Consider the following 20,616-nt stretch of genomic DNA (forward strand, 5'->3'; position numbering starts at 1 on the left):
CTTCTAGGGCAGAATAGGATTCAAACCTGGATCTACCAGATCCTAGCTGATACTCTAAGAACTGTACCATGCTGTCTTCCTAGTTCCTACCTCTTGGCAACCACAGCAGTGAACAATTAAGTGAAGACTTTCTCAGCCACAACTGGTTGTGGTGGGTTTTCTGGGCTGTGTGGCCGTGATCTGGTGGATCTAGTTCCTAACGTTTCGCCTGCATCTGTGGCTGGCATCTTCAGAGGTGTATCACAGAGGGAAGTCTGTAACAGTCTTCCCTCTGTGATACACCTCTGACGATGCCAGCCACAGATGCAGGTGAAATGTTAGGAACTAGATCCACCAGACCACCAGAAAACCCACCACAACCAAATAAGTGAAGAGTTGACTGAAATATCTCCAAACTGAGGTAGACTAAACCAGTAATAAATTTAATCTAATAAACACAGTATTTATACTACCGAGCAGCATAATCTACCTTCTCAGACCATAACTTGCTATCTTTTGCATGGAAGGACTCTCTATTGAGATACTTGTGAAATGAATGGATTTCTGGTCAGCATTCTCTTTTATGTGAGACATAAAAGGATACCAAGCTACACATGCCTCTGTTCTCCTGTAGTTAAAAAAGCAGCTAGATTAATATGCCCTTTTTTGCCAAAAGATCTAAGTGCAGTTGTTCGTGATTCAGCAGACGTGAAAGAAGCATGTCTCCTTCTGCTTACCCATCATCCAGAGATTTTTAAAACATGTAATTAACTCCATAATAAATATAGGAAAGGACCCTGCAACTGTATCCAGCGTTATAAAAAATACAGTATTATAAAAAATATCATATTCAAGAGTACACTGGAAAAATGTTTCCTATTTTTTTTTAAAAAAGTAAAATCTACAAATATGGGATGCAAAGAAGATCTGAAAGTCACAGCGACTTCTCAGATTTGAAGTGGCAGATTAAGCAAATGTCAGAACATTTTTAGCTCTATAAATGGCTCTCTGGTTTTGAACAGAGATTAGCTTGAAAAAGTTCACAGCAATACAGACCTCAAGGAATTCAAATATAATCGTCAGTGATTGTTTCAGCAGTAAAGCTTCAATGGTGCTGACACCCATAGATTCGTGTAATGTAATTTCCCCCCTTATTTAGCTTTAAATCAGACCTAAATGGCTACACACAGAAACCTCTGCCCATCTGGAAACAGCCAAGAGCCAAGAAAAGAACGTGTCCCCTTCTGCCACACTCAGCTCTGGACTTAAATCTCAACACCACAAGAAAGGAGGCAAGTTTTTGTTTTGTTTCAGCAGAAGACACAACACTTTATCATACTAGAAAGCTGGATGTAAGTCTGAAACACAGATGCTGTAGCTCTGCTTTTTATTTTAAGCCATAGAAGTTAACATATAACATCCACTATGGTTACCAGGGCGAGGTATGCGTTACACAGTTAAAACAACAGCATTTTTTGGCCACCAAGTCACAGCTGAGGGTTTTTTTTGCACATGCAGAATAATGCACTTTCAATCCACTTTCAATGCACTTTGCAGCTGGATTTCACTGTGCGAAACAGCAAAACCCACTTGCAACCAACTGTGAAAGTGGATTGAAAGTGCATTATTCTGAATGTGCGAAAGTGCACTCAGAGATGTTTTGCCATTGCCTGCCTCTGTGCCAAGACTCTGGTATTCTTTGGAGGTCTCCCATCAAAACACTAACCAGGGCCAATCCTGCTCAGCTTCTGAGATATAATGAGATCAGTCTAGTTTGGGGCTATTCAGGTCAGGTCAACAACAATATTGCTGAGATACAAACAACACAATTCTAACCCAAGTTATACCTTTTTAATCTAGCACAGGGGTCTGCAACCTGCGGCTCTCCAGATTTTCATGGCCTACAATTCCCATCAGCCCCTGCCAGCATGGCCAAGTGACAGGGCTGATGGGAATTGTAGTCCATGAACATCTGGAGAGCCGCAGGTTGCAGACCCCTGATCTAGCAGGTTTAGAATTTCACTGTGAGAGACCTGGGGCCAATAGTGCTACCCTTTCTGGAAGGGTGACCTTTCTGTGGAAAACATCACTGTTACTGAAATACTACAGGACAAGCCCATAGGAAATCAAGCCCCATAGGAAATTAATTCCCAGTGCAGCATAGTGGTTAAGAGTAATGGGCTAGAACTGAGGAAGGAGACCCCAGCACTGGCAGCGCAATTCTAAACAGTTACATCCTTCTAAGTGCACTAACTTAGAAGGGTGTAACTCTGCTTAGGATTGCTCAATTGTGACCTTGGGCCAGTCACTCACTTTCAGACTAATGTCCCTCATAAGACTGGTGTTTAGAATGGAAGGAGAAGATGACCATGTATCCTACTCTGAGCTCCTCAGAGGATGAACGAGAACAAACAGAACTGATGTGCAGTCCCCACTGAGAGGCAGATGAAGCATTCTGTCATTTTCCTTTCCTGCTCTGCCACCATAGTTTCCCACCATGCTACTGCCTCAATAACTCTATCACAAGCCCCATAATCCTTCAGCTGGAGATAATAGCAAAAAGGAATCCCCTTTTGTTAAGAAAATATATATGTTTTTTTCCTACTTTCCACTTCCACCCAATCCCAGCTTCCCCACTGCAGAATCCCCGCCTTCCTCAGCTCACCTGATAAGCGGTGGCAGCTACCTTGGCACGTGCACCTGCCCTTACGTTTCTCCCCCAAAATAAACACACCAGCGCTTCCAAACAAGCTTTTGTCCTCTGAAATGCCTTCTGATCCTCTGCCTCCTGCCAGGGTTGATTTTCAAGAGTCTTTAAGTTTGTAAAGAGCGGACCAGCGGGAGAGCAAGGAGGCTGGCAGAAGAACCCGAAGCAAGGATGTGCTCACCATCCCTGGCCCTGGACATGAAAGCAGAGCCAGGCTTTGCAACAAACAAAACACTGAAGGAGTATCAAAAACAAAGGGAGACAGTTGCTAATGTTGTGATGATGAACCCTCACTAATGGGCGTGCAGGACACTGTCTTGCTCCCCCACTGGTTGAGGGCTGGTCGTCACGCTCAAAATCGCCCAGCAGAGAAGTGGTGCCAAGCTGCCCTCCCACTAGGCATCCCACCCGCCTCAAAATTCCCACAGCCACCTTCCCCTTGCCCTCAAACAAACCAGGACCTGGAGAAGAAGCGGCACCAAGTTTCCCTCCCACCAGGCTTCCCACCCACCTGCCCATTCCCCTCACTCCAAAACCAACCCGTGCACAGTGGAGAAGCCACCCTCCCACCAGGCCTTCCACCCACCTCCCCATTTCCGCAGCCACCCTCCTCCCACCCCAGAAACCAACCCAAGACTGGCAGAGAAATGGGGCCAAGCCACCCTTCTGTCAGGCCTGCCACCCACCTCCTCATTTCCCCCAACCACCCTTCCCCACCCCCAAAACCTACCTGGCCCTTCCTGTCCAGGCATTGGCCTCTAGACTCTTGCCCTGGCCCCAGCAACCCACCTGCAAGGTCCAAGGGGCCACAGCAGCACGGCAAAGGGGTAGTGGAGCCAATGATGAGCTGCGAAGCAAGCTCAGCCCGAGCAATCCCAGAGTAAGTGGGGGGGAAGCGCCAGGAGGAGGAGAAGCCCCGGGAGGAGCGTGGGGGGGGGGGCAAAAGTGGCAGGAAGGCAGAGAAACCTGATATCTGCTACCACCTCACCCAGTCCCCCATTCGTACTCTCCCTCTTCCATCTAGAGCCTATTTTACTGCATTTTAAAATGGGCTGTACTACTAGTGTGGGTGTGTTTGAATGGAGAAAAGGAGATTGTTTTCTGGCTGAGGATAGCATGCTGGCAAAGAGGGTGGGGAAGATATTCCATCTTTTAAGGAGAGGTACAGGGGCTCACTTATTCATACAATTAGGAATTGGGTGTTAAGAGCAGCCATAATTCAACAGTCCTTACTCAATAATGGGTCATTGTAAACAGTAGCAACAGTGACATCGAATGTGCAGAAAATGTAGATATGATTTATACAGGGCAGTCTTAAATAATAAGCAGTTCGAGTTATATAAAAGCAGGAGACAAATGCCAGGATTTTTTTTTTTACCAGACTTATAGCCATTAATTTTTATAGCAGACAATCAATGCCAAACAGAATAGTCAAGAGACTCCTGGATCTTTTCTACTGAATACTTTAAGAAGCTCCTCGACTATCTTCCAAACTGAACCATATTTCCGTTCAGTACATCTCAAACAACATATCAATGTTGAAAACTCTGCATCTTCAATGAAGGTAAATTATTGTTTGCACAAGTTTACTAGTCCTTTTGACATCACTCATCTGTATTGCATTCTACTAACTGAACTTCACAGTAATAAGATTCTTTCTGTGTGATGAGGTGGTTAAGAGCAGGTGGACTGCAATTTGGAGAATCAAGTTTGATTCCCCACTTCTCCACATGAATGGCAGATTCTTATCTGGTGAACTAGATTTGTTTTCCTCCTGCTACACATGAAGCCCGCTGGGTGACCTTGGACTAATCACAGGTCTCTCAGAACTCTCTCAGCCCCACCTACCCCACAAGGTGTCTGTTGTGGGGACAGGAAGGGAAATGGAGTTTGTAAGCCCCTGAGTCTCCTTAAAGGAGAGAAAGGCAGGGTATAAATCCAAATTTCTACTCTTTTTTCTTACAGAAAAAAACAGACTCCATTTTCTATCAGATGGTTCACAGATGGTTGTTGCACAGAGACTTTGCCCTTTAACTAGAGGTGTCCTTTTTGTTCTACTGTGTCCTATTTGACATGGTGGGAATTAAATCCAAATTAAGGATTCAAAATGTAAAGCAACTGCAAATTTATGCAACCGGTAAGTCCCAAAGTTCCGCAATAATCGAGATGCTTTTTTAAATCTGTTTCCCATTCACCTTCCAAAGCAGATAGTTATGTGTATATTGTCCACTTCTCATTTGTCAGTCAAAGTACAGAAACACTGATTATGAAACATTTGCACATTTAGCCTTCTTACATTTTTATAAAGTCTAAGCTCCACTTTCTTTTTTAATTCTACTTCCTGTAGAAAGCATGGCCCCACCCCTTCTTTTTTCACCAGCTTATGCATTTCTTAGGAGACATGATAAGGCTACACAATAGTGTCACTGGTATTTGTATTTCACTGAGCACGATCAAGTAGCAGTTTAAAAAGTCTACAGGCTTCTCACAGCTTGCAGACAGTATAACAATCGTCACACCACGGAAAGCTTAATAATCTCGTACACTCAGTTCCCTGAATAGAAGAACACTGTAACAGATCAAACCAAAATGTTCAGCTACCACGTCACATCAAGATTACCACAAGAAGCTCGCAACAAGGGCATCATGGAAATAAGCATCCTTCTGACAAGTGTCTGGCAATCCAAGACTACAGATGCTGAAACATACTCCATCTGTAATTATCACAGCCACGTGGATGCCAAAGAACCACTGTCATTGGTGAAGTTAGCAGATATCCTATGGTCCTTCAGTGGGAAAAATAAAATTGCAAAAAAGACCCAGCTCCAAGGAATGGAGAGCACAGAAACTGCATTGGGGGCATACAGTAACACTCTCACCACCCACCAATCACAGAGCAGCATGTCCAATGATGCCCCTCTGTCAGCCATGCACGGAAGAAGTCAGCCAATGCCTATCAATGCCTCCTTCCATGTACCGATCCCGATAACGAAACAGAAGGACATAGAAAACCCAGTGAATGGGTCTGTCCATCCACTGGTCTAGCAGATCTCCTATGCCTTTGAAAGCTGAGCTGAGACACTTTAGATAAAACTTACCTTATCGCTGAATGCTCATGCTACATCCAACCAATCAGATAAATGTCGGTTAATCAGCTTGCAATGGTGCAGGAGACAGGTTAGAACAGGGGTAGGGAACCTTTAACACTCAAAGAGCCATTTGGACCCGTTTTCCACGGGAAAAGAAAACACTTGGAGCCGCAAATAATTTTTGACATTTAAAATAAAGATAACACTATATATGTTGGGTTTTTTTTTTACCTTTTACTCCACTCATTCTGAGAAGCGCATGGATGCGCCCGCCCTGCTGCCTGCAGGGCGGGCAAGGATGAAGCCGGCGGCTCGGCCTCGCCAGCTGCCAGGAAAGCGCCCGCCCCGCTCCAACGGGGCGGGCGAGAGGGGAAGCCCGTGGCGCAGCCCAGCCGACAGCGAGCAGTTGGTGCGCACGCCCTGCTGCGTGCAGGGCGGGCAAGGATGGGGCCGGCGGCTTGGCTTGTGGAGCCGCAGTGCAAGGGCAGAAGAGCCGCATGCGGCTCTCGAGCCGCAAGTTCCCTACCCCTGGGCTGGAACAAGAGATTTGGCACAGGAACAGCAGAACAACTAGTCAAGTGGTCCCTGCAGCTTTCAGTAGTGGTGTAGGTTCAGTAGGTGTTTTGCACAGCAGGAAGAACGGTGTTCACTACTGATTCTACTCCCTGCCGGAGATTACCCAATGCCTTGGAGAGCTATGATTGGCTACAGATTTTGTTAGTACCTTAAACTAAACTATGGTTGTTTAAGGAAGGCAAAAGGAAGGCGGGGAGGAGGAGTATATTTTTCGGGGGGCAGGGCGGGAGGCTCATACTTCCATTTTTGGCTAGGGTATATACCAGAATTACAGGCAGCACTCGGCCCAAGGGGGTTTAGAAACACTATGCCCTATTCCTCACCCAATATATCCCTAGCACAGCCTATTTCTGGTCCCCACAGTTGAACCAGGACCAAGTTTAATTGGGTAAGGCATCAACAGGAGGCTATGCCGACAGATTGTCAAGTTATGCCAGAATTGGGCTCTGCTACTGCCCTAAGCAGATTGTGCCCTTAGCTGTCTGGTATTTGAACAGCCCTTTATAAAACCATCAAAAACAAATAACATTTCCACACCTGTGAAACAAAATTCCATAAATTATGTGATTGGTGGAGAAATGCTTTTTCCCATTTTCTTCTGGTACTAGATGATGGGCTTTGCCTATTTTAGAAACCACTAACAAGCATCTACCTGGTCATCTTTTTTCTGCCAGCCTTCCAGTGGATCCCCTTTTCTTAGGTGTTCCAATCTTCTGATCACTTCAGCTGCCCTTTAACTAAAAGGTGTCCTTTTTATTCTACCGTGTCCTACTTGACATGGTGGGAATTAAATCCATATTAAGGATGCAAAATGTAAAGCAGCTGCAAATTTATGCAACAGGTCGTGTTTAATTTTTCATTCCATTCCTAACAATCCATAACGTTGAGGGGGTCTTATCCCTCACACGCATTTTTAAAAATAAAAAATGGGGAGAGCAACATTGAAAACAGACTAAGCATTTCGTATACCGCACCCGAGACAGATGGCTCAAGCAAAGTGAGCAGGCGAGAGCGCTCAACTTCCTAAAGAACTAACAGACACCAGATTCGGCACACCCTGACCTACATTCAGTGTTGGACGGTGTCTCTTGCAACATTTGCTTGTCAAAAAGAATCTTTCACTGATAAATGACTTTCTTCCAACTGTTAGCCAACCAGTTGAAAGAGGTAGGGGGTTACAGCTCTCTGTGAGTATGTGCTTTGCATCACAAATATCTTGGGGTTAAAAGCTCACTGGCAACCAGTCATACATTTGGAGACGTATAAAATTTAGATTTCATCATACCGGGGGGAGGGGGGGCATGAACGTTTGAGAAAGCGGGGGCATTATTCATTTTATAGTCTGCCTTTACCCCAGCCACTTTCCCCTAGTTGCAATTCCAGGTATCCACATATCCTCCTTTTGGTGTATCCAGGTATCTACCTGATCACATTAAAAGGAGGACCTGGACACTGCACAAGAAAAAAAAAGACAGGATTAAGCACCTTACCTACCACTTTACATCAGTACAGTACGGCACATGCTATTTGTTGCTGCTTGTGTTGTTCTATTATGTAATTTCTGCATAGTTTAATATGCAGTGTTCATACTTATGCTTGTTTCAGCTTTGCTCTGGGTTTTGTTTTTGTTTTGTCACTTGGTTTTAATTTCTACATCCTAAACTTCTTATGCCTTGACCTGGATAGCCCAGGCTAGCCCAGCCTCATCAGATCTTGGCTTATCTCCTGTTGGTACTTGGATGGGAGGCCACCAAGGAATTCCACAGTTGAAGAACAGAAGAGAAGAGTTTGGATTTATATCCTTTCTCTCCTGTAGGAGACACAAAGGGGCTTACAATCTTCTTTCCCTTCTCCCCCCCCCCCCACCACAACACCCTGTGAGGTGGGTGGGGCTGAGAGAGCTCCATAGAGCTGTGACTAGCCCAAGATCACCCAGCTGGTGTGTGTTGGAGTGCACAGGCTAATCTTAGTTCCCCAGATAAGCCTCTTCACTCAAGTGGCAGAGTGGGGAATCAAACCCGGTTCCTCCAGATTAGCATGCACGTGCTCTTAACCACCATGCCACTGCTGCTCTCTAGGCAGCAATCTTCTGAATGTCAGCCCTTTGAGGCAGCATCAGAGACAGATTTTCGCCTCTATGTTCTCTTAGCTGCTCATTCAGAGGAAATGGTTGGCTACTGCCTTAAAACAGTATGTTGGACTAAATGGACCACAGGTTAGAGTGCACCTGCTCTTAACCACTACGCCACTGCTGCTCCTACGCAGAGTTGCTACACAGAGGCAGACAATGACAAACCACCTATCTGTTCTTCTCTTGCCGTGGAAACCCTACGGGATCACAGTAAGTCAGCTGCATCTTGATGACACTTTCTGCCGCTAATCTGATTACACTGCTTACTGGATGTCCCATCCGATTGATTGTATTGATTTACACTGTGCAATCCACCTCCAATCTCAGTAAGAAGAGTGAACTATAAATAATGTAAATAAATAAACAAACCACTTGGCTGGCTGACACCACGAACAGAATGATAATTGCTCATTAGGCAATAAACAATCAAAGAAAGGGAACAGGATTATTCAAGAATAGCTTTTACTTATCATTTACTCTGTAAACGTAAACGGGATCATTTACTCTGCAAACGGGATCAGACTCCCCAACCAAGGAACCAAGTCAGAATACTGAAGTGCATTATAAATTAAATATAGACGAGTCACTAAATAACTTGGGAATAATCCCCACTGGGTGAAATCAGCTTTCAGCCTCTCCCAAAAAGTATTCAAAAATACCGGGAAAAACTTTAAAATATTTCTAGTTCAAACTCCCAGATCCATGTTTGCCACACACATCACTCGTAAGATGAACCATATCAGGATGGGTCAGCTTTTGACAGCAGACGATTAACATCTGATTTCTAGATAATCCTTTGCGTGTTCAGTGCTTAAATAACAGTTTTTCAATTAAAGTATGTGTGGCAATTTTATGGCAATAACCTTTTATGGCAATAACATACAATCTGATGTGTCAAACCATGATTATTATTTTTTTTGCATTTTGTCCATAAATGCCAAAATTAGCTCACATCCCTCACTCTAACATTTTGACTGACTTGTACTTCCTATGCATTGACAGCACAGAAACAGCTACAGAATGTTTACATACTTTTCTTTAAAGATGGTTCCATATTTCTTTTCCACCTTTCATTTAACTCCACTGTGCCGGTCTAAATTCTTCATTACTCCCATGCTTCCTCATGAAGTATTTGCACTACTCTGGCACAAGATATACATACATCACACAAAGTGGTTCTCTTCACAGAGTGGACCTTATCAGGGAGCCAATCTAGTGTAGTGGTACAATGTTGGACCAGGAGGCCTGCATTCCATAATACTCATTGTGTGATCTTCGGCATGCATTCCATAATACTTTTTTTTTAAAAAAATGAAATCTTTATTAACATTGTTAAAACAACAACAACAACAACAACAACAAACAACTTTCACGTAAAAAGAAAATAAATAACGTTATTTCCGCCATTAACAAAAAACGCTGCCAAATTCACCTACTGCATTCCGTAATACTCATTGTGTGTTCTTGGGCCAATCAATGGGTGTGAAGACAGAGGAAAGAATCATGTATGTCATCATAAGCTTGTTAGAGAAGGGCAGAATAAAAATACATTACCAGTGTCAGGATGCTCTTGTTGGGAGGGGGGATATGTCTGGGAGTGCTTTTGCCTTTGCAGGTGCAATGCTATCAACAGTGCTGGCCTTGGAGTTCTGCAGTGGGGATGGGCCTCCAGGCTGGACACTTCTGTCTCTCAAATGTCTTCAATAAAATTCTTGAAAACCTACAAGCGTTTTATTGTTTGAGCGGGGGACTGACAACCAGCTAATGTCACTGATATCAAAACAATGTGAAACATGATAATGTTATGGTGGTTTTTCGGGCTGTGTGGCCGTGGTGTGGTGGATCTTGTTCCAAACGTTTCGCCTGCATCTGTGGATGGCATCTTCAGAGGTGTATGACAGAGGGAAGTTTGTTACACACTGTGTCCAGCTCTGTGATACAGATCTGAAGATGCCAGCCACAGATGCAGGCGAAACGTTAGGAACAAGATCCATTGGACCACAGCCACATGGCACGGAAAACCCACCACAACCAGTTGAATCCAGCCATGAAAGCTTTCGACAATGCAGTGGTAATCTTACATCATACAGGGGTTGCCTGTGTATGCTAAACCAGAACTGTAGAGATTTAACCACATAGAAGCAGCTGGTGTATAGGCTTGAAAACATCTAGGCCAACTCTAAATGACAGTAAAAGTGTATTAACTGCTGTTAAACCAGTATTGATCAAAACATGTGCAGTATTTCACACAAAGCTAATCTGGAATACTTTCTCATTCTGTGCACTACAACAGGAATAGTTCCTTCAATTTATCTTCAACCGCAATACCTTTTTTTTTTACAGTTGGAGAATGATAAAACACATAATGATCAGGAATAAAGTAATTTCATAGCCATATTATTCGTAACATGATTTTGTTTTATCATGTTTATGTATTTGAAATGTTGCCTTCTGCCAAAGCCTCCAGACTTCTCAATTTTTTTAACATAGCTAGGATTAAAGAATTGATTCTATGACATGTGCCAACTATGAAGTTCATACTTATTTTTAGCAATATTTTGTTTGTATTTTTCTGTCTCCATCCCTACTTCCACACAGCAATTTCTGTAATTTGATCAAAAATCCAACACAGAAAACAGTAACTCAGCACAACATTAGTGTCAACAACTAAAATGAGATTTTGATTTGCTAGCCCCCAATCCATTACTCATATTACTATAAATCTATTTGATTCAAAGAGATTTGGTGGCAGAGAAGGGCTATAAAATAACTAAAGGTATGCTGAAGCTCACTATTCATTGGCATTCTCAGTGAAACTTCCCAGAAGTAAAAATAGTTTTAAATGCTTTCCGTTTTTTTTCATCTTAATCTATACATTTCTTCAGCATCTTACGAAGATTTGTAACATCTAAATTAAGTGAAGAAATGTATTTGAACAGAGAACTCTACTTTGACTACAAAGGGCTCTTGCGTAAAATGCAACCATTTATGGAGACCTAGTCAACTAAGAGCCACTATAGAGACCTGAATAAATTTCTGTTGAGCTACAACTATGAAATTATGGCCAATCCAGTGGATTATACTTCATTTATACCAACTTCCTTGACACCTTGCAAACCAAATTCAAGGCGCTGGTCTTTCCCTGTGAAATCCTAAATACTTTTGAGTTGATAGTTATCTGGAAGAATGTTCTCCCCTATACAAACTTCCCTGTGCTATAAGATTTGTGATAATGTCCTGTTCCACTTTCAAGAATTCAAGCTTGGTATCCACTAAAGGTAGGGGCCCTGAGTGAACACTGATGTTGAATTTTAAAGTCATTGTGGAGGGTTTTCCCCTTAATGTTAGAAACTTTACTGGGAATCAACTTTGGCTGAAAAGCAGGATAAAGAATATCAGTAAAATAGTACTTTCATAATTAGTAACAACATGATGGAAGTCAGTATATTATGCACAGACTTTTCAAAGCATTCTTTGTTTCAAAATTCATCACTACAATGCTTTCAGTGTTTTAAAATATCCCATAACATAAAATTACAGGAAACAAAGCATAGTCCTACCTGTCAGGAGCTATACCATTATATAGGGAGTCAGACAGACACACAGAACAGCCTATTTTTAATGCTAATACAATACCCAAAATGGTTTAACGTTCCTTCTTTAGAATGTATTGTTCATACAGTTTTGAATTGTGACGCCCCTCAGAGCAGAATGACTTCCCTTAGCGATGAATGGGGAGGAAAAAGTGGGAAATGCCCTCATTCTAATTCAGACAAGACAGCAGAAATCATGTGGCATCTGTTTGTCCTATACATTTTACGTTTTTATCACTGTCCTGATTTTTTTTTTAAAAAAAAAATCATCCTCCTATTCAGTTCAGTTCAAAGAGGCTAACAAAATACCTGAGGAGCAGGGGAAAACAACAGTTAAAAACCAATGCCATTACAAAATGGAATCCAATTTTGAAGAGATGAACCGCTCCTGAATAAAAATTTCTACTCTGCATCCTTTTCTTGTTCATATTACAAGTTGGAGGTAAGGCTTATCAGCAACACAAAATAAGACTTTGCGTTTTTCTACTTGCAAGTTATAGTACCTCAAGAATTCAAACGGGGACCAATATTTCCAAAATGGGAGACAAAAACTGTGGGCACCCACAGAACCCCACAAAGTGGGATGAGTCATCTCATTTTTTTCCATATGACATTTGTTGTTTGAGGGACTTTTATCTAGATAGCAGGATCATACTACCAGCCCCTGCCAGCATGGCCAATTGGCCATGCTGGCAGAGGCTGATGGGAATTGTAGTCCATAACATCTGGAGTGCCAAAGGTTCGCCACCACTGGTCTAGGTGAAGCAAAGAGGGGCACACAAAATCCTTGTCTTCAGGTTCGATATATCGCTTGGAAGTTCTGTAATGAAGCACTGATTTGAAGGTACCTCTAGAAGATCATGTATATGGAAACCTAGTGAAGATGACACGAGACAAGATGTACTGGCAAGGATGGGAAACATTTCTCTTTTCTGCACAAATATCTGATTTACACATTTTTTTTCTGAGATATAAAGGACTTCTTGAAGAAATTGCATATGTGATTCATAAGGTCTTCCTTGTCCCTTCTGACTAGCCTACAGGTGGTCACAAAAATCCCTTCACTTGCCCAAGGTCTCAGTTTGATGAGGTACCTCTTCCCCTCATTCCCCAAAGGTGTCCATTACAAACTGGGCAACCACCAACTGCCAACAGTGACTCTGAGAGTATCTCCCGCCAGAAAGTATCACCGAGCACTCTGTAGATATGTTTCCACTTAAGAGTTCCAGCTTGCTTGCCACGTCTTTTGCTATATTTCTACAAGCGTATGTATGATCAAAACTACAATTTACAACTGTAGCGCTTCATGGACGACAAGCTTCACCATTGCCCCTCCTCCACTGCTACATTTCAGATAACAAGACCAAATAGGCATTGGTGAGTTTCCAGAGGGCAGACTTAGCTCAAATAAAGTTTATTAAATACATTCAGAAAGATACACAGCTTGTTTAAGCTTCCAGGCTGACCAATGAAACAAAGAAAAAGTGAAAACATGTAGTCTTCTATCCCTACACCAAGTATCCCTACACCAAGTACACTTTGAAAATGACATTTAATTTAGAAAGGCCAGCTTTAGTTGAAGTTGCAGTAGTTCATCATTACCTTAGATCTGCTTGGGACTCCTCTCCACTGTCATCTGCCTTGTTGACAAAATGGAGACTCTAGGTGAAAGTTTAGTCCATCACAGCTTGTATCCACCCAAAAAAACTGCCCAAAATGGACGAGAGAGTTCTTCCTCATGTTGTAAGTTCAAATAGCCTTTGATCATACCATCTTTCTCCATTCCACCTTGGGATGATCTTCCTGTCCTAAAGGAAGCATTTTTCTTCTATCACTGCAACCTTCCCAGATTTATGGCTCTAGGTGTGACTATTATCAAACTTTCAAATGGATAGGGGTGGGGAGCAGGGCTAGGTAGGCACTAGGACTCAGGCACAGCATTCTACAACAAAAAAGGTCCAGCATATTGCGTTCTGTGGTGGAGGACTTTACAATCTCCTAATATTGTTTTGTGAGACAGAGTATAATCTACAGCTGGGTTCTTGCCCAAGGGCAGAGAACAGTTACAATAATTCAACCTCAGGGATGAATTCTTGGGTGGAGGACTACTCTCCAATGCATAAAAAGTAATATATGAATAGCGTTGTATGTGTTTCCCTCCACTACGAAAAGCATGTGGCAGCTTGTTCCTCTCTCTGGGTAGCAGGATAGATTGAGCCCAGAAGAAAAGAGAAGAGGCATGGATAGTGATGAGAAACTAGACCGACTCTGGGAGGGGCCCAGAATAACAGCACAAGAATAGACAGTGATGAGAATGTAAACTTATTCTAGATGGGGACCAAGAAGTTCCCAGTTGCAATCCCCGGCATCTCCAACTGAGTAATAGGTGACATAAAAACCTCTACCTGAGATCCTAAAGAGCTGCTGCCTGTCAAGTGGAGATAATATTGGCCACGAATAGCCTGACTCAGTATGAAGCAAAACATGTTCAGAATCTGAACACACAATAAGATTATGTTCTCATGACTCCAAGAAGCACCTTCCAGAATCCCTTGGTGCATCTAAGAAGTGACAAGAAGTCTGATGTTACTCTTCACACAGAAGAAGGGCTACCAATATTAAATACATCTACTCCTTGAAAATGTAGCTGTTTATTTAAAGGCAGTGAAAATATACACTGATACTGCTATTTTTAGACTGTTACCTCTATCCCATCTGTCTCCTCTGAAGTTCAGCCTCATATTCGACACAGACAATAAAACCAAAGCAAATATTAATGATACATTATGGCTGTTCCCTCACATTGGAATTTCATAAAAAGCCTCTCAAATCCCTTGGCTTATTCAATGTTAAATATAGATGTAAAAAAAGGCACATTTGTTTATTCTGAGTCTCCCTCATAAAGGAGATCAGGCATAACAGAGTGTTTTCAACATTGTACAGAATATGTTTTGCTTTATTTGTTGGTTACTAACAGCATCTTGACTTGAAGCATGAAATGACTTAATGTTGACTCATAAGCAGTGCCTTCTTATAAAGCAGTTTCATCAGAGAATTGTTTAGCAATGTATAAAGCTAGAAAATCCCTTGGGTTCCGTCTTTTACTAGACAGAAGTCCCTCTGAAAGCAAGTATTAACGGCATGACTTTAATTTTCTAGGCATCCACTATGCTTAGTCTGGGGGAAAAAGAACCAAAATCTACCAGCCACTTTAAACTTGTTTACAAATCCTTTATGCTCATTCCCCTTTCTCACTTTTTAGTGCATTTTGACATGTTTCCCGCAAACCATTAATCAAGGGAGCTTCATTGTTGTTTCTTTCTTTTTTGCTGTCATGTCACAGCTGTCGTACGGGTTTCCAAAGCAAGAGAGGTAGTCTGCCAATGCTTGCCTCTGTAACCCTGGACTTCCTTGGTGATCTCCCATCCAAATGCTAACCAGGGCCAACTCTGCTTAGCAGATGAAATCGGACCAAACCAGGTCGGCCTGAGCTATCCTATTCAGGCTATTAATCAAGTAGTGTAGTAAATACTGTAGATGGTGAGAATAACGTCGTCAGTGACTTCCAACACAGATTTGATTTTAACCACTAAACTTCTGGCTATGAAATATGGACTGGCATCGTTTTCTTGGCTACAGCCTTATGCTGCCACTCATGCCACTTTCCCATAAAATCCCTACTCCACATTTGTGTCACTGACTCAATGCAAAGTTAACACAGAACACAACAACATTTCAAAGTCTTTTAATCATGACTAATCAGAGATGCTCTCCAAACTAATAGCCTCTTCTAAAAATTGCAGAGTTGGAAGAGACCCCAAGAAGAGACCCCAACCCCCTGCAATGCAGGAACACATAATCTTCTTCAGCCCTGCACACTCATCTTCCTCACAATTCCCTGACTCTTCCTTTTTCAGCACCGACTATATTACCATGACGTCTGCAGCAATAAGAAGTTTTAACCACAGTCCAAAACCATGATTAGTAATTAGTTTTAAATTGTCATTTTAAATTAACAATTTTAGGTATAATTCCAAAATCACAAAACATAATTTTTATGCTGGGATTCTTGCAAAAAAAAAAAAAACTCTGACTAATCTATTGGATGTGTGTAACAAATTATGGCTTGCATGGAACCCCTAGGTTGAAACTAATGCTGTTTAATTTTTTCATAAATTGTCTCCAATTGGGGGCGATCAGCAGTTCCGTTTGTAGATGTTACCGAATCATTCAGGATGGTGAAAACTAAAGCAGATTGTAAAAAGCTCTAAGAGCTCCAAATTGAGCGAGCGACAATGCAGCAAATGAAATTCAATGTAAGTGCACAGTGAAGAAAACGAGACAAAAAATCTTTATAAAACAACACACTGATGGGGTCTGAACAAAAGAGGGCTGTGAGGGAGCTAGAAGAAGTACAGAAGAGGACAAACAAGAGGTACAAAGGGTTACATTACCATTCCTAAGAAGAAAGGCTGAAGAGGCAGAAGCTTTTTAGTTTACAAAAAACACAACTGGGCAGGGAGGACATACTAAGGTGGCCTATAAACTTACACATGGCTGAAGAAAGTAAATACAGAACTTCTCTCTTTCCCCCATAATCCTTGAACTTCAATCCGATAAAGTTTATGGGCAACAGATTGAGGAAAGAAAAAAAGAACACCTAATAGAATTGTAGAGAGCCAGAATGGTATTGTGGTTAGGATCAGGTGGACTCTAATCTGGAGAACTGGGTTTGGTTTCCCACTTTTCCACCTGAGCAGCGGACTCTTATCTGGTGAGCTGGATTTTTCTCCCCCTTCCTACACATGAAACTTGTTGAGGGACCTTGGCCTATTCACAGTTCTCTCAAAACTCTCTGAGCCCCACCTGCCTCACAAGGTACCTGTTGTGAAGAGAGAAAGGGCAAGGAGTTTGTAAGCCTGTTTGAGTCTCCTTACAGAGAGAAAGGTGGGGTATAAATCCAAACTCTTCTTCTTCATCTTCTAGAATAGGGATTCACAAAGTGGGTGGTACTGCTCCCCTGGGAGCGGTGGAAATAACAAAGGGGGTGGTGAGGAATTTGGGGGTGGTATCTGGGGGGGTGCTGGGATTCCTGGGCCAGTTGGTGGGAAAAGGTCTTGTTTTTCCATTCTGGTGATTGGTGAGTTTTAAAGGAAAAGCAGCAGCACCCTCTTCACTGTGTAGTATTGGGGGTGGGGGCAAAGGCAAAGAGTCCAATCACTGCTGCTTTGCAAGGTAAGATAAAAAAAAATAGGAAAAGTAGCAGCACTCTTCCCATTGTGTAGCTGGCCGGGGGGGGGGGGCGGTGTCTTCATTCTCAAACACCAGGCTGAATTACTGAAGGGCAGCGACTGGAGCATCCACCAACAGTACCTGTAAACTTATCAGTATATGGTGGAGATACATATAATTTCTCAACAGGATTGGGAAATTGGCGGTTAGCCACTGGCTTTTGCCACTCAGCTCTTCAACTGTTCCCTCGCCTTGCACATTAGAAAAAGCTGTCCCTCCTAGTAACTAATCGCTGGCAATTGGCCATTTAGCTAAATAGTATTTCCTTCTGGGCAAGTTACAAAGAAGCAACACAGTTCAAGAAACCCCGTGAAACAGATTTGCATAATAGTTGTATAACATGGACTATTTTCCCTTTCTGGACCTTATTACTGTTGTTTGCAAGTCTGGTTTGGAAAGCATTCACGCACAATCAATAAGGTAAGTTGCTGGATACACTATATTTGCATATTATATTCTATTATAACCTGTTAAGAGCCTCAGGGATCAAGGGAGATGAAAACAGAAATAAATGAATAGAATTGCAAGTGAAATGTTGCTCATTATCTATGGAATACGCCTAATCTCTTGAGAATAAACGGCCCCAGACTTAAAGATGGTGCACAGCACAATGCATGTATTTACAGCAAAGCAATTTTAAGTTTCCAGGCTGGTTTACAGCCACTGCAGATTTCATCCCATTACTAGCCTACTTACTTAGTCTCTTAGCGGCCTCCAGAGCGTCGTTTGCGGTGTCAGCCACGAAGAATCTCTGAACTGTGACCCCATGATCAGCCATCAGTTTCTTACTCTGGTATTCCTGCAGGTTTAACCATCGTCTAGGGGTTAACTGAACAACCTAGAGAACAAAATGGGGGAGAAAGAAAAAAAAGGCATAATGTTCTTTATGAATAGTTCATGCAACTGTCAACTGATTATTAAGGTATCACGGTTGCAACCCACAACCAGCAATACATAAAACTGGAAAAAATATTAAATATTTTGCAGCTACCATCCTATCTGCATTTTTATGTGCCAGCTATTCTGAAACCTAAGTGATATTAAAACGACACAAGTATATGGAATTTTTCCAACATATTATATGGGCAGAGTTGCAACTTAACAGCACATCTCGATAAAATTCATTTTATATTTATGGTTTTGCTTTTATGTACTCCTGAACTACAAAAGAATCATCAGCTTCTTCAGTGTCTGTGGTTGCAAGTTGATAAGTCCTAATCATACCAGCAAGATATGCACTGGAGAAACTGGTAGATCATTTCAGTCCTAATAAATATATACCAGAAAGCAGAGCAATCTACAGAATGGATGAACAAACTAACAGAATACGCAAAAATGGCGAAGTTAACATCTTTGATACATAACAGATCACCATAGATTTTGAAAGAAATGGAGTGTCTCTTTGGATTATATAGACCACAATCTGGGGCAATAAGTGACAACAATGGTCACAGGGATAAGAAATCAACGTTATATTTCGATTCTTTTAGGTCTGTCAATTTTAAATAGAATATTTGATGATGTAAGTTTTAGATGTTAAGCTCCACTTACTACTCTTTTCTGTAATCATGTTCTTTTTCATTCATTACATTTTTTATTTTAAAAATGAAAAATAAAAAATATTTACCCACTACATTTTGTTCAGGTCTTGAATTTCAAATCAAATCCAGCTCCCCAAGAAATCTACAGGGCTTTCTTTTTTCCAGAAAAAAAACCCCCAACAAATCCAAAAAGCCTGTAATTAAGATATTTTAAATATCACAAGTACCAGTATGATAAAACTGTCGATCATAGGTGTCAAACTCGCGGCCCTCCAGGTGTTATGGACTACAGTTCCCATCATCCCCTGCCGGCATGATGAACATCCAAAGGTGAACATCCAAAGGAACAGTCACCTAAGGTTACACCATTCCTCTTCAGTCATTAGTTTACCAGGTGATTTGAGTTAATCACTCAGTTGGGTCACTCTGTGGAACGGTACTGAGGTCTGCATTCTTCCAAGTGGTTGGGAGAGATGAAAAACTGCATGATACATTGCAAGTGCTGCACACCAGCCACCATGTTTAGCAGAACTGTCACACAAGGAAATAAAATACAGCTAGAGTACACAGAACCATAAATGTTACAGGAAGCAAGATTTAGCAAATGCAGTTACACACCGTACATGACTCCAACAAACTACAATGATAGCCCAACAGAGTAGCTAACTTCAGGTAAACGAATTCCAGGAGATTTGCGGGGGGGGGGGTGCAGCCTGGGGATGGTAGAGTCTGGGGAGGGAAAGGAGCCTGGTGGGGTACAATACCATAGAGTTCACATTGCAGAGCAACTGATCTCAGTTGTCTGAAGATAAACTGTAATTCTGGGAGCTTTCCAGGATGTACCTGGAGGATGAAACACTATAACCCAAATATTTCTGATTCTGGTGCCTTACTTCATAAATTGTGCAGAAGATCCATAGATAGTGCCATGATGGTACTGACCTTTTACAATTGCAAACGTAATCCTGGGCAGTTATAACAGAGGACAAGCTTCAGTCTAGATTCCAGTAATACTGGGATTGCTGATGTTGTAGTCACACTGGATGCAATAATATTGGGACTGCTGACGTTGTAGTCACACTGGTTTTCACCTTGTCCCCAAATTAAAACTTATAATCTCAATGGTTTCTTTCCACCTTGTGATTTGATATCAATTATTTAAAATTTATTTTCTGTAGTCAAAGGAAAGGTTTGCAAGTCTGGCTTCATTTCAAACTTTGTCTATAATACGAAAAGACCAAGTTGCCTAGGACTTAAAATGTGGGCCCTGGGCATGGATCTAACCTACTCATTCCCATCCCTGAGTCAATAAGCCATTAAAACAGATGATGGAGTCCTAACTTAAAGGCCACAACAAAAAACTGCATATGCTTACCAACCAAAGCTGCTGAGAGCCCCTGGGAAAAATCCCACTCTACACCCCTCCCCAACATACATACATACATACATACATACATACATACATACATACATACATACATACATACATACATACATACATAATGCTGTTCACCGCCCTAAGCCCTCCAGGGGAGGGTGGTCTATAAACCCAATAAATAATAATAATGATAATGATAATGATAATTTAAGAAGGACAATGACGAAGGAGAAAAGGAACTCACAAATTCTTAATGGAACAAAAGGCTAATAAATTCATATTTGCTGGCTTTAACCCTTTAATTATCTGGACAACTTTTATCTTGCTTTA

The 20,616-nt window shown here is 41.9% G+C and overlaps 1 protein-coding gene across 1 annotated transcript in view; it reads right to left on the minus strand.

Annotated features, from left to right (window-relative positions):
• Nucleotides 1-20,616, minus strand: part of SUCLG2 (succinate-CoA ligase GDP-forming subunit beta) — a 271,779-nt gene that overhangs the window by 190,791 nt on the left and 60,372 nt on the right. The window contains exon 2 of the mRNA XM_048490767.1: nucleotides 18,064-18,205. Within this exon, the coding sequence (XP_048346724.1) occupies nucleotides 18,064-18,205 (142 nt within the window). The remainder of the gene's footprint in view (nucleotides 1-18,063; nucleotides 18,206-20,616) is intronic.

The sequence above is a fragment of the Sphaerodactylus townsendi genome, linkage group LG03 (genome assembly GCF_021028975.2).
Source record: "Sphaerodactylus townsendi isolate TG3544 linkage group LG03, MPM_Stown_v2.3, whole genome shotgun sequence".
In the NCBI taxonomy this organism is placed as follows: Eukaryota; Metazoa; Chordata; class Lepidosauria; order Squamata; family Sphaerodactylidae; genus Sphaerodactylus; species Sphaerodactylus townsendi.